This window comes from Pagrus major, chromosome 17 (assembly GCF_040436345.1).
Source record: "Pagrus major chromosome 17, Pma_NU_1.0".
NCBI lineage: Eukaryota > Metazoa > Chordata > Actinopteri > Spariformes > Sparidae > Pagrus > Pagrus major.
Window position 1 is genome coordinate 28,549,470 of NC_133231.1, and position 14,038 is coordinate 28,563,507.

Consider the following 14,038-nt stretch of genomic DNA (forward strand, 5'->3'; position numbering starts at 1 on the left):
ATTTGATGTGAACCACACAGGGATATTTATGTGCACGTTATCATTGTATGTTTTGTCGTTTGTTGATGATTTACCACATTTGACCTCATCTTTTCCCTTATAAGGCTCATATCCAGCTATCAAATAGGTCAGGAATCAACAACTTTTGATGTTTTCTCTTCCAACATGTACTGGTTCATTGTACTGGTGACCCAGTGTTAATCTACATAAAGCTAATAAACTGGAACTGAACTGTGAACTTTGAAACTGCAGTCAAACAGTCAGTACTTTGTTGCCAAAATAACAAGGCCACCTAAAAAGGATTCACTGTTGTGTGAGCAACAACAAGGGGACAAGACAACACGTGCGAAATATAAAGCAAAGTAAAAAATAACAGAAAGCCTGTTGATAAAGTATAAAGTGAATGAAGTAAGCTTCATACTTTTGCTGGTGCAGAATGCAAAAACAGTATTTTGGCACCAAGAGGTTAAAAGACTTCATACAAAGAGGAATTCTGTATTTTGTAGTTTCCAATATGCTTGGATAGAATTTTCTGTCCCAACATCTGAGTGTAACTCTCAGAAACAAATTAAGTTATGCATACTTTTGTCCAGCTGCTTATTCACATATAATACAAAAGATATATTTGCTGTTGTTGTTGTTGTTGTTTTCAGGGATGATGCAGGTTTTTCATTAATCATTTTAGTGACCCCTCAAATAAAGTCAGCCTTTCACTCTTTTTAAAATGGCTCACAGTGTTTTTTTCCCCATCCAATTGATATTAAATTAATTAATTAAAATATGTGCTACTTTGGCTCTAAAGCTGCAATCTGCTAAATTTAGATAATAGATGTATTTTAATAAAATGTACAACATTTACACAATGTAGTAAAGTGGAAGTATAAAGCAGCATGCAATGGAAATGGTCAAGTAAAGTACAGATACCTCAAAATTGTACTCAAGTGCAGTAGTTGAGTATATGTACTTAGTTACATTCCATCCCTGAATAACCTCTTGGTTTTACCTGCCTAATTAGCAACAACAATTAAGAATAAGCATATTTCCCAAAATACCAAAGTCTTCATTGTTAGCAAGCAGTAATACACAAAGTGCTGTTTCTAAAATACTAGCATCAACAACAATGTTAACCTGCACGCAGCGATGACAGTACTTCCCTTCTTGTTCATCAGATTTTGGAGGTCATCCATGTAGATACCAATGAGCAAGACAAATATCACACAATACACTGTTTACATCATAGTAATAAAGTAACTAAGGTACTTGTACTTCCATTCTTAAAGTACAAGTGTTTGCAGTGCCACTTAATAGTCGGAAATATTTTACTTTTCGCTCCACTACATGTGTCTGTTCATGATTTTACATGCAGTACATGTGATCAACTTATTAAGTATGAAACATTATTATAGATTAAAGGAGAGGTTCTTCTAAAAATGAGCCTCAAATATTTTTGAAAAAACGTTGTGCACCCACTTCAGGTGTGTGTGAATGCTTTTAGCATAGCAGCCACAGTGAAGATTGTAGCGTTAAAAAGGATGTAAATAACGGCTTTTCAAAATAGAAGTTGGGATCTCAGGGCTGTCAGAGACTTGGCAATGGTCCACTTAAGGTTTCGCCATTTCTAAAGGGGTTTAACGCTCCATTAAGGAGCCCAGCACTGGCTGCAGGCATGCTGGTCACACTGGACACTGGACACACTTCAGCTTTTAATATTTCATGTCTGACCAGGTGTTTTCACTCAGACTAGACATGTTGCCTTGCTCAGTCTTATATAAATACTGCAGTTACTGCTGCCCTGACTCACTGTGACTTGTTGCAGGGCTGATGTCTCGCTCTTTCTTTTCCTGTCTATACTGTAAAGATGAAGTCCACCAAGTTAGGAACAGTTTGATTTATTGTGAATTGGTACTCTGCAGTACCAGTAAAATTCAATCTTCACTCAGAAAATTACAGAGTGATAATAATCGAATACAAAAGAGAGAGAAACATCTCACAACAACAGAAATACTCTCACACACACCATCACAACATTACTGTCATTGTAGGTTAAATGAAATACACATATTAGTACCTAAAAACATATTACTAAGCCTTGTAACATAGATATTTTGACATGTGACATAAAGAAAAGGAAAGATAATCTAACATGTGCCATTCTCTCCATATATAAACACTATCTTGTTTTCCATTGAAACAATAGTAAAATGCTTCTCGATTGGCTGCTATTTGTGATCGATAACAGACATAATAAAGTCTGAATGTCAAATTTCTAAAAGTGCATTTTTTTACCACTCAAATATACTTTTTACTCACATGTTTTTTTGCAACCTGGATAAACAATTATCTCACACAGAATCAACATTAATCAACATTAATATTCAGGGAGATAATAGACCTACATTTTGTGTGATGGTTGGAGATACTGTACAGGGGAGATACATGAATCCATGTGACATGAATCTGTTGATCAGCTAAACATCTGCAATATCAAATGTCATTAATATAAAAATTTGAAGCTCATGACCATGAGCCTGTACACAAACATCTGCTAAACATCATTGTTATGAATTGTGAACTTCCTCAGACCTAATCCAGTCTGGAGCCATAAACCTCCACCTCACACATGATCAGGTGCTCAGTTCTTCCAGGGATGACTATGGTCACATAGCGGCCGTCCATCCCGTTACACTGGAAGTTGTGGGTGAAACCTCCAGGGATGCTTGAGATCAAAGCACACCTAACAGAAGAAGAAATGACTCAATTAACTCATCAAATGATCAGTTAAATCAATAGATACTCCAAATGTTTAACAAAATAATTTAATAGACATAAATTATTACCAAAACTCTTATTTCATATGAATATTCTTCCATTTTTTTAAAAATTGGGCATAAATGTGTTGTTCCAAACCCTCTGACACATATACTTTAAAACTTTAGAGGTCATATTGATAACATGTTTATGTTAACAAACATTTAAAAAAGAATAATAATAATAATAATTGAGCTTGTGGAGAGGTGCGGAACAAATATCTCTCTGATTTAACAATATTATTATGAATGTGAATCAGTAATTAGAAAAAGTTCAACAGTCTTGGTAGTAACATAAAAATGGTAGAGTTGCAGTATGTCTCAAGCATTAGCAAAGTTAGCTAACGCTTGCTAGTACTCAAACTGGCAACCACTTGATGAGAAGAGGATTTGAAAAAGAGTGGTGTTGTGATGTGAATGCAATGGTAGGAGGGAGATGGAATGCCACATTTAGTGACTGAAAGTTATCAATAACGCCTTTAAATCATAGTTGTATTATCATGAACAAGCTAACTGTAAACTACCTGGGGTTGTTGATGCCATTGTTGTCAAGAGAATCTCCAATCCGGATCTCAGCTCCATTAAGTCTAAAGGGATCTTCTCTGCGGTTGGTGACGCTAACAGAAAACACTTTGTGTGTTTTGCCCAGGTCCAGTCTCCACCAGGCGTTGAAGTTGTAGCCTGTGTGAGTACAAGATCCCTGGCCCCAGGCGCTGGCTCGATTCCCATCAATGGCGTTATTTGCAACGCCTATAGAAATAAGTGACGACTGTGAGGCTTTTCCTTGGAGTGCCAGGTTCTCTCCTGCACAAAGGACACAATTTCAAACATCAGCACTGACAGTTTTCATTGATGCAAGGGGTCCCCAATATGTCTTTGTCTTGAACATAAATCAGTTCCTCCAGGTAATTGTGATGTTGTGAACGCTTATGCCCACGAAGCTGACAAACGATTCATGGTTGTGCAGAATTCTAATGGATTTTCTTCATGCTATCAAACTTCAGGGGTGACCACAGCTGTATGGAAAATGAGGCAGCATCACCTAGAAAACCACATCTTGTGTGGCTTTGGCCTGATATTTAATTCTCACCAGTTGGGGCACGGTAGCCGTAGACTTCCACTTCGCAGAGCGTAAGGACCTTTCCTGAACCAGGTATAGACACAATCACATAACGTCCCTCCACATGACTGGTTAAAGTGATTTTTAATGATCTGCCTGCTGGGATTTGAGGAATAACAGCAACCCTAGAAGAGAGAGAGAGGAAACAGTGGATGGATTTGTTTAATACTGCAGTATTTGAAGGTATAAAGCAATGTAAAAAAAGTAATACCAACACTTGGCCACTCTGCCAACAAACTACATATGTCATCAAATTGAAAACTTCAATCATTCAGTCACTTATAAAGAAAATCAGTGGTATATTGCACAACCCCTATAGGATCATCTTGAAGCTAATAGATCATATGATGAGTTGCATCGGGATCTGGGTGGATCATGTCCATATTATGACCAGGGCCCAGGGGAAACCCTGCTGCAACATGAAAATAAGCCTCCCCTCTGACCATCTCCCAAGCACCACCAGCAACAAAGTATTTTGAACTGGGAAGAGCTGGCCTTTAAACTTCTGGCCGTGAGGCAGGAACCAATCAGCTCCCTGAACAACCTACACTCAGTCAATTACCCGAACACACCTGCAACCAATCACACACACACACTCAGGTAACACACAGGGGCATTAAAGCACAGAGGCAATTAAAGCACATACAATAGAAATGTTTATACAACCTCTGGGGTCGTAACAACCTTATAACTTATAACTATAAGTTTACTAATAAGTCATAAGTCACATTCTCTTACACTGGGTTTGTGACACCATGGTCTTGTAAAGAGTTGCCGACGTGAATCTCTGCTCCATTCATCTTTTCTGCACAGCAGTCTCCTCTGTTGGTGATGGTGATGGAGGTGACGATGTAGGCCTCCAGCAGGTCCACTCTCCACCAGGGGTTGGTCTGTTCAGCAGTCTGGCTGCATGATCCGTCTGAGAAGTTAGATTCACGGTTTCCATCGATGGCACTGTTGGCAGATCCAAACGGGTGTCCACGGGACGACTGGGTCGCTTTTCCACGCAAGGCCACATTTTCTATGAAGAAAGTTAAATATATATATACAACAAATATACAACATTTTTCTTCATTTAAATCACATGTAAATTGTGATAATATCAGTTGTTTAAAACATAAATTGCTAAATCTCAGGCACACCAGTTCGACCAAAGAAAGAAGTTTGCACTTGTCAGATTTTTGTGTGACCAAAATAGTTTCACCCCAGAGCCCTGCATTCACTCATTCTGCCTCACTAAAAACAATACTCATACTTGACTAAAAGCTCTTTATCAGCATACATGCTCTAGAGTTTCTACATCACACTTGTGTAAGTTTAGGAAAGATCTCACAGATATAGCCACATCATACTTACGATAGGTGTTAACTGAGCACGTCCACAGAAGGAGTTGCAAAAGCAGAACTGAAATGTATTTCATTGTTCTGGTTCAAATGGAAAAGAAAGTCATTGACAGATGTACACTGAATAAATTAGACGCATTAGAAATGAAATAACAGTGTTAACTGTCAGTGTGCAACAAGCAGACAAGTACATACCCTGACTTGAAGGATAAGCTCAGACGATGAGGAGTTCATGTGATGATGAATATGATTTGATGTGAACCACACAGCGATATTTATGTGCACGTTATCATCGTATGTTCTGTCGTTTGTTGATGATTTACCACATTTGACCTCATCTTTTCCCTTATAAGGCTCATATCCAGCTATCAAATAGGTGAGGAATCAACAACTTTTGATGTTTTCTCTTCCAACACGTTTCATTGTACTGGTGACCCAGTGTTAATCTACATATAGCTAATAAACTGGAACTGAACTGTGAGCTTTGAAACTGCAGTCAAACAGTCAGTACTTTATTGCCACAATAACAAGGCCACCTAATAAGGATTCATTGTTGTGTGAGCAACAACAGGGTACAAGACAACACGTGCGAAAGATAAAGCAAAGCAAAAAATAACAGAAAGCCTGTTGATAAAGTATAAAGTGAATGAAGTAAGCTTCATACTTTTGCTGGTGCAGAATGCAAAAACAGTATTTTGGCACCAAGAGGTTAAAAGACTTCATACAAAGAGGAATTCTGTATTTTGTAGTTTCCAATATGCTTGGATAGAATTTTCTGTCCCAACATCTGAGTGTAACTCTCAGAAACAAATTAAGTTATGCATACTTTTGTCCAACTGCTTATTCACATATAATACAAAAGATATATTTGCTGTTGTTGTTGTTGTTGTTTTCAGGGATGATGCAGGTTTTTCATTAATCATTTTAGTGACCCCTCAAATAAAGTCAGCCTTTCACTCTTTTTAAAATGGGTCACAGTGTTTTTTTCCCCATCCAATTGATATTAAATTAATTAATTAAAATATGTGCTACTTTGGCTCTAAAGCTGCAATCTGCTAAATTTAGATAATAGATGTATTTTAATAAAATGTACAACATTTACACAATGTAGTAAAGTGGAAGTATAAAGCAGCATGCAATGGAAAGGTCAAGTAAAGTACAGATACCTCAAAATTGTACTCAAGTGCAGTAGTTGAGTATATGTACTTAGTTACATTCCATCACTGAATAACCTCTTGGTTTTACCTGCCTAATTAGCAACAACAATTAAGAATAAGCATATTTCCCAAAATACCAAAGTCTTCATTGTTAGCAAGCAGTAATACACAAAGTGCTGTTTCTAAAATACTAGCATCAACAACAATGTTAACCTGCACGCAGTGATGACAGTACTTCCCTTCTTGTTCATCAGATTTTGGAGGTCATCCATGTAGATACCAATGAGCAAGACAAATATCACACAATACACTGTTTACATCATAGTAATAAAGTAACTAAGGTACTTGTACTTCCATTCTTAAAGTACAAGTGTTTGCAGTGCCACTTAATAGTCGGAAATATTTTACTTTTCGCTCCACTACATGTGTCTGTTCATGATTTTACATGCAGTACATGTGATCAACTTATTAAGTATGAAACATTATTATAGATTAAAGGAGAGGTTCTTCTAAAAATGAGCCTCAAATATTTTTGAAAAAACGTTGTGCACCCACTTCAGGTGTGTGTGAATGCTTTTAGCATAGCAGCTACAGTGAAGATTGTAGCGTTAAAAAGGATGTAAATAACGGCTTTTCAAAATAGAAGTTGGGATCTCAGAGCTGTCAGAGACTTGGCAATGGTCCACTTAAGGTTTTGCCATTTCTAAAGGGGTTTAACGCTCCATTAAGGAGCCCAGCACTGGCTGCAGGCATGCTGGTCACACTGGACACTGGACACACTTCAGCTTTTATATTTCATGTCTGACCAGGTGTTTTCACTCAGACTAGACATGTTGCCTTGCTCAGTCTTATATAAATACTGCAGTTACTGCTGCCCTGACTCACTGTGACTTGTTGCGGGGCTGATGTCTCGCTCTTTCTTTTCCTATCTATACTGTAAAGATGAAGTCCACGAAGTTAGGAACAGTTTGATTTATTGTGAATTGGTACTCTGCAGTACCAGTATAATTAAATCTTTACCCATAAAGTTACAGAGTGATAATAATCGAATACAAAAGAGAGAGAAACATCTCACAACAACAGAAATACTCACACACACACCATCACAACATTACTGTCATTGTAGGTTGAATGAAATACACGCATTAGTACCTAAAAACATATTACTAAGCCTTGTAACATAGATATTTTGACATGTGACATAAAGAAAAGGAAAGATCTTCTAATGTGCGTTCTCGTGAATTTTTTTAACACTCAAATATAATTTTTATTTACATTTTTTTGTGACCTGGAAAAACAATAATGATAATGATATTCCAAATGTCCAGTCAAATCTGTAATTTGGCATTCAGTGACAACTTTAATTAATTATCTCATACAGAATCAACATTAATCTTCAGGAAGATAATGGGCCTAAACTGTATGTGATGGTTTCAGATACTGAACAAGGGGGATATATGAATGACATGACATGAATCTGTTGATCAGCTAAACATCTGCAATATCAAATGTCATTGTTATAAAAGTTTGAAGCTCACGATCATGGCCTGTGCACGAACATCAGCTAAACATCATTGTTATGAATTGTGAACTTGCTCAGACCTAATCCAGTCTGGAACCATAGACCTCCACCTCACACACACTCAGGTACTCAGTTCTTCCAGGGATGACTATGGTCACATAGCGGCCGTCCGTCCTGTTACACTGGAAGTTGTGGTTGAAACCTCCAGGGATGCTTGAGATCAAAGCACACCTAGCAGAAGAAGAAATGACTCTATTAACTCATCAAATGGTCAGTTAAATCAATAGATACTCCAAATGTTTCACAAAATAATTTAATAGACATGAATCATCACCAAAACTCTTATTTCAAATGGATATAATTACATTTCTTTTTAATTGAGCATAAATGTGTTCTTCCAAACAAACCCTCTGACACATAGACTTTAATCACAAACTTTAGAGGTCATATTGATAACATGTTTATGTAGATAAACCATTTTTTGAAAATAATAGAGCCTGTGGAGAGGTGCAGAACAAATATCACTTCTCCTTATCAATATTATTATGATTGTGAATCAGTAATTAGAAAATGTTTGTCAGGTCTTGATAGTTTTGAGGAAAAAAACAACAACATAAAAATGGTAGAGTTGCAGTATATCCCAAGCATTAGCAAAGTTAGCTAACGCTTGCTAGTACTCAAACTGGCAATCACTTGATGGGAAGAGGATTTGAAAAAGAGTGGTGTGGTGATGTGAATGCAATGGTAGGAGGGAGATGAATGCCACATTTAGTGACTGAATGTTATCAATGACACCTCTAAATCATAGTTGTATTATCATAAACAAGCTAACTGTAAACTACCTGGGGTTGTTGATGCCATTGTTGTCAAGAGAATCTCCAATCCGGATCTCAGCTCCATTAAGTCTGTGGTGATGTTCTTGGCGGTTGGTGACGCTAACAGAAAACACTTTGTGTCTTTTGCCCAGGTCCAGTCTCCACCAGGCGTTGAAGTTGTGGCCTGTGTGAGTACAAGATCCCTGGTCCCAGGCGCTGGCTCGATTCCCATCAATGGCGTTATTTGCAATGCCTGTGGAATGAAGTGAAGATTGCGAGGCTTTTCCTTGGAGTGCCAGGTTCTCTCCTGCACAAAGGACACAATTTCAAACATCAGCACTGACAGTTTTCACTGATGCAAGGGGTCCCCAATATGTGTTTGTCTTGAACATAAATCAGTCCCTCCAGGTAATTGTGATGTTGTGAATGCTTATGCCCACGAAGCTGACAAACGATTCATGGTTGTGCAGAATTCTAAGGTGACCACAGCTGTATGGAAAATGAGGCTGCAGCATCACCTAGAAAACCACATCTTGTGTGGCTTTGGCCTGATATTTAATTCTCACCAGTTGGGGCACGGTAGCCGTAGACTTCCACTTCGCAGAGCGTAAGGACCCTTCCTGAACCAGATATAGACACAATCACATAACGTCCCTCCACATGACTGGTTAAAGGGATTTTTAATGATCTGCCTGCTGAGATTCGAGGAATTACAGCAACCCTAGATGAGAGAGAGAGGAAACAGTGGATGGATTTGTTTAATACTGCAGTATTTGAAGGTATAAAGCAATGTAAAGAAATAATACCAACACTTGGCCACTCTGCCAACAAACTGCATATGTCATCAAATTGAAAACTTCAATCATTCAGTCACTTATAAAGGAAATCAGTGGTATATTGAACATCTCTGTAGGATCATCTTTAAGCTAACAGATCATATGATGAGTTGCATCGGGATCTGGGTGGATCATGTCCATGTTATGACCAGGGCCCAGGGGAAACCCTGCTGCAACATGAAAATGAGCCTCCCCTCTGACCATCTCCCAAGCACCACCAGCAGCAAAGTATTTTGAACTGGGAAGAGCTGGCCTTTAAACTATTGGCTTTGAGGCAGGAACCAATCAGCTCCCTGAACAACCTACATTCACTCAATTACCCAAACACACCTGCAACCAATCACACACACACACTCAGGTAACACAGAGGGGCATTAAAGCACAGAGGCAATTAAATCACATACAAAAGAAATGTTTATACGACCTCTGGGGTCGTAACAACCTTATAACTTATAACTATAAGTTTGCTATTAAGTCATAAGTCACATTCTCTTACACTGGGTTTGTGACACCATGGTCTTGTAAAGAGTTGCCGATGTGAATCTCTGCTCCATTGATCTTTTCTGCACAGCAGTCTCCTCTGTTGGTGATGGTGATGGAGGTGACGATGTAGGCCTCCAGCAGGTCCACTCTCCACCAGGGGTTGGTCTGTTCAGCAGTGTGGCTGCATGATCCGTCTGAGAAGTCTGATTCACGGTTTCCATCGATGGCACTGTTGGCTGATCCAAATGGTTGCACATGACGGGACGACTGGGTCGCTTTTCCACGCAAGGCCACATTTTCTATGAAGAAAGTTAAATATACATCATATATAGTTAAACAGTTGAAATACATCTAAATGTATGAGGCAGAAAAGTTTGTAAATTATCCAACCTGCAACATCTGATTTTTTGGGCCACTTGGGGGCAGCACAAACAACATGTGGACACAACATCTTTCAAGTTGATATGACAAACTGTTCACTAACCATCCCTGTTCCCCCTCCGGCCACTCCCCCTCATTGCTCCCTAACACACTCTCTCACACACAGAGCTCATCCTAGCATTTTCTTTGTGAAGACCAGGCAAAAGGTCCTCACAAGTAAAAAATGTCCTCACAAGAAAGGTGGGATGTCAAGGGTTGGTCCACACAAGGATAGCAATACAAACACACACACACACAGGAATCACACCCATACACACACTGCCATAAAGCTTCTCTATAATACATCATCGTGCCAACATCCCAGTATGTTCCCAGTATTTATGGTTTTTGCTGCCTCCATTGTCTGTAATCAGTGTTTATTTGTCTTTTCTCAACATGTTAATCTTGTCATGTCTTCAAGTACACCTAGTTATGTCCCGTCTTGCCTCGCTTTTTTTGTCTTGTTCCAGCTTAATCCTGAGAATTAATAAAAATGTAGCGAAGACTACTGCACAATGAGGGCCATACAGCCAAAACAGTTTGATCACCTTGACTGCATTGCAAAAATTACTTTTTTGAACTTGACCAATCATGTGGTGACCCTACAGATCATTTTTAAGTTTGAAGTTTAAGCTGAAGACCATGCAGAGAGCATGCTGTTCTTAGATAATTGTGGAAATAAATCCACTCAGTTCATTCAAGCAACATTAATCTTTATTATCGCTCCACCATTGTTTAAATTATGTCTCCGTTTTACCGCAAAATAATCATTTACTGTAATAACAAGTCCCCTCCAGACATGTTTTAAGACATCTACTTTGAATAACAATGTGCATTTTCATTTTTTTTCCCGTTGGGTGCACCACTACTTCATTAAGGTGATCACAGTGATACATTTTAACTTTACACATTATGTAAATGATCGTGAACAGGAATAAAGTTGGGAATGCATATTTTTCTTCATTTAAATCACATGTAAATTGTGATAATATCAATTGTTTAAAACATAAACTGCTAAATCTCAGGCACACCAGTTCGACCAATGAAAAAATGCTAAGTCGCACTTGTCAGATTTTTGTGCGACCAAAATAGTTTCACCCCAGAGCCCTGCATTCACTCATTCTGCCTCACTGAAAAATCCAGAACTTGTGTCAAAAATGTTTCATGCTCAATACTCATACTTGACTAAAAGCTCTTTTTCAGCATACATGCTCCAGAGTTTCTACATCACACTTGTGTAATTTTAGGAAAGATCTCACAGATAGCCACATCATACTTACGATAGGTGTTAACTGAGCACGTCCACAGAAGGAGTTGCAAAAGCAGAACTGAAATGTGTTTCATTGTTCTGGTTCAAATGGAAAAGAAAGTCATTGACAGATGTACACTGAATAAATTAGAAGCATTAGAAATTAAATAACAGCGTTAACTGTCAGTGTGCAACAAGCAGACAAGTACATACCCTGACTTGAAGGATAAGCTCAGACGATGAGGAGTTTATGTGATGATGAATATGATTTGATGTGAACCACACAGGGATATTTATGTGCACGTTATCATCGTATGTTCTGTCGTTTGTTGATGATTTACCACATTTGACCTCGTCTTTTCCCTTATAAGGCTCATATCCAGCTACCAAATAGGTGAGGAATCAACAACTTTTGATGTTTTCTCTTCCAACACGTTTAATTGTACTGGTGACCCAGTGTTAATCTAGATATAGCTAATAAACTGGAACTGAACTGTGAGCTTTGAAACTGCAGTCAAACAGTCAGTACTTTATTGCCACAATAACAAGGCCACCTAATAAGGATTCATTGTTGTGTGAGCAACAACAGGGGACAAAACAACACGTGCGAAAGATAAAGCGAAGCAAAAAATAACAGAAAGCCTGTTGATAAAGTATAAAGTGAATGAAGTAAGCTTCATACTTTTGCTGGTGCAGAATGCAAAAACAGTATTTTGGCACCAAGAGGTTAAAAGACCTCATACAAAGAGGAATTCTGTATTTTGTAGTTTCCAATATGCTTGGATAGAATTTTCTGTCCCAACATCTGAGTGTAACTCTCAGAAACGAATTAAGTTATGCATACTTTTGTCCAACTGTTTATTCAAATATAATACAAAAGATATATTTGCTGTTGTTGTTGTTGTTGTTTTCAGGGATAATGCAGGTTTTTCATTAATCATTTTTGTGACCCCTCAAATAAAGTCAGCCATTCACTCTTTTTAAAATGGGTCACTAAGTGTTTTTTCCCCCCATCCAATTGATATTAAATTAATTAATTAAAATATGTGCTACTTTGGCTCTAAAGCTGCAATCTGCTAAATTTAGATAATAGATGTATTTTAATAAAATGTACAACATTTACACAATGTAGTAAAGTGGAAGTATAAAGCAGCATGCAATGGAAATGGTCAAGTAAAGTACAGATACCTCAAAATTGTACTCAAGTGCAGTAATTGAGTATATGTACTTAGTTACATTCCATCACTGATGGTAAGAGTCACATTAAGTTAAGCTTATCGAATAACCTCTTGGTTTTACCTGCCTAATTAGTAACAACAATTAAGAATAAGCATATTTCCCAAAATATCAAAGTCTTCATTGTTAGCAAGCAGTAATACACAAAGTGCTGTTTCTCAAATACTAGTATCAACAACAGCAGAGTAACTTTGGGAGATAACACTTTTTACAAATTATTTTTATAGTATTGGATTATTTCAGCAAAGGTGACATTATGTTAACCTGCACGCAGTGATGACAGTACTTCCCTTCTTGTTCATCAGATTTTGGAGGTCATCCATGTAGATACCAATGAGCAAGACAAATATCACACTGTTTACATCATAGTAATAAAGTAACTAAGGTACTTGTACTTCCATTCTTAAAGTACAAGTGTTTGCAGTGCCACTTAATAGTTGGAAATATTTTACTTTTCGCTCCACTACATGTCTGTTCATGATTTTACATGCAGTACATGTGAACAACTTATTAAGTATGAAACATTATTATAGATTAAAGGAGAAGTTCTTCTAAAAATGAGCCCCAAATATTTTTGAAAAAACGTTGTGCACCCACTTCAGGTGTGTGTGAATGCTTTTAGCATAGCAGCTACAGTGAAGATTGTAGCATTAAAAAGGATGTAAACAACGGCTTTTCAAAATAGAAGTTGGGATCTCAGGGCTGTCAGAGACTTGGCAATTGTCCACTTAAGGTATCGCCATTTCTAAAGGGGTTTAACGCTCCATTAAGGAGCCCAGCACTGGCTGCAGGCATGCTGGTCACACTGGACACACTTCAGCTTTTAATATTTCATGTCTGAGCAGGTGTTTTCACTCAGACTAGACATGTTGCCTTGCTCAGTCTTATATAAATACTGCAGTGATTGTTGCCCTGACTCACTGTGACTTGTTGCAGGGCTGACGTCTTGCTCTTTCTTTTTCTGTCTATACTGTAAAGATGAAGTCCACAAATTTAGGAACAGTTTGATTTATTGTGAATTGGTACTCTGCAGTACCAGTATAATTCAAT

General features: G+C 37.9%; 2 protein-coding genes across 2 annotated transcripts; both read right to left on the reverse strand.

The window, feature by feature from the left end:
* Nucleotides 1-2,583: 2,583 nt before the first annotated feature.
* LOC141012556 (uncharacterized) lies at nucleotides 2,584-5,482 on the reverse strand. Its single transcript, XM_073486063.1, has 6 exons — nucleotides 5,466-5,482; nucleotides 5,284-5,351; nucleotides 4,666-4,948; nucleotides 3,898-4,052; nucleotides 3,332-3,611; nucleotides 2,584-2,734 (listed from the first exon to the last, which is right to left on the reverse strand). Exons 2-6 carry the CDS (start codon nucleotides 5,345-5,347, stop codon nucleotides 2,584-2,586), a joined length of 933 nt encoding a protein of 310 aa, XP_073342164.1. The 5' UTR covers nucleotides 5,348-5,351; nucleotides 5,466-5,482.
* A 2,280-nt stretch (nucleotides 5,483-7,762) lies between these two features.
* Nucleotides 7,763-11,982, reverse strand: LOC141012551 (uncharacterized). The gene is made up of 6 exons (XM_073486057.1): nucleotides 11,966-11,982; nucleotides 11,784-11,851; nucleotides 10,097-10,382; nucleotides 9,331-9,485; nucleotides 8,792-9,071; nucleotides 7,763-8,180 (listed from the first exon to the last, which is right to left on the reverse strand). The coding sequence occupies exons 2-6, from the start codon at nucleotides 11,845-11,847 to the stop codon at nucleotides 8,030-8,032; spliced, it is 936 nt and encodes a 311-aa protein (XP_073342158.1). The 5' UTR covers nucleotides 11,848-11,851; nucleotides 11,966-11,982; the 3' UTR covers nucleotides 7,763-8,029.
* Nucleotides 11,983-14,038: the final 2,056 nt, after the last annotated feature.

Excerpts from the sequence above, each read along its gene's own strand:
- LOC141012551 (XM_073486057.1), bottom strand. The coding sequence starts at position 11,847 with ATGAAACACATTTCAGTTCTGCTTTTGCAACTCCTTCTGTGGACGTGC. Across the intron at positions 10,383-11,783 it reads GTGCTCAGTTAACACCTATC|AAAATGTGGCCTTGCGTGGA; the intron begins GTAAGTATGATG and ends CTTTCTTCATAG. Across the intron at positions 9,486-10,096 it reads CATGGTGTCACAAACCCAGT|GGTTGCTGTAATTCCTCGAA; the intron begins GTAAGAGAATGT and ends TCTCTCATCTAG.
- LOC141012556 (XM_073486063.1), bottom strand. The coding sequence starts at position 5,347 with ATGAAATACATTTCAGTTCTGCTTTTGCAACTCCTTCTGTGGACGTGC. Across the intron at positions 4,949-5,283 it reads GTGCTCAGTTAACACCTATC|AAAATGTGGCCTTGCGTGGA; the intron begins GTAAGTATGATG and ends CTTTCTTCATAG. Across the intron at positions 3,612-3,897 it reads CGGCTACCGTGCCCCAACTG|GAGAGAACCTGGCACTCCAA; the intron begins GTGAGAATTAAA and ends TCCTTTGTGCAG.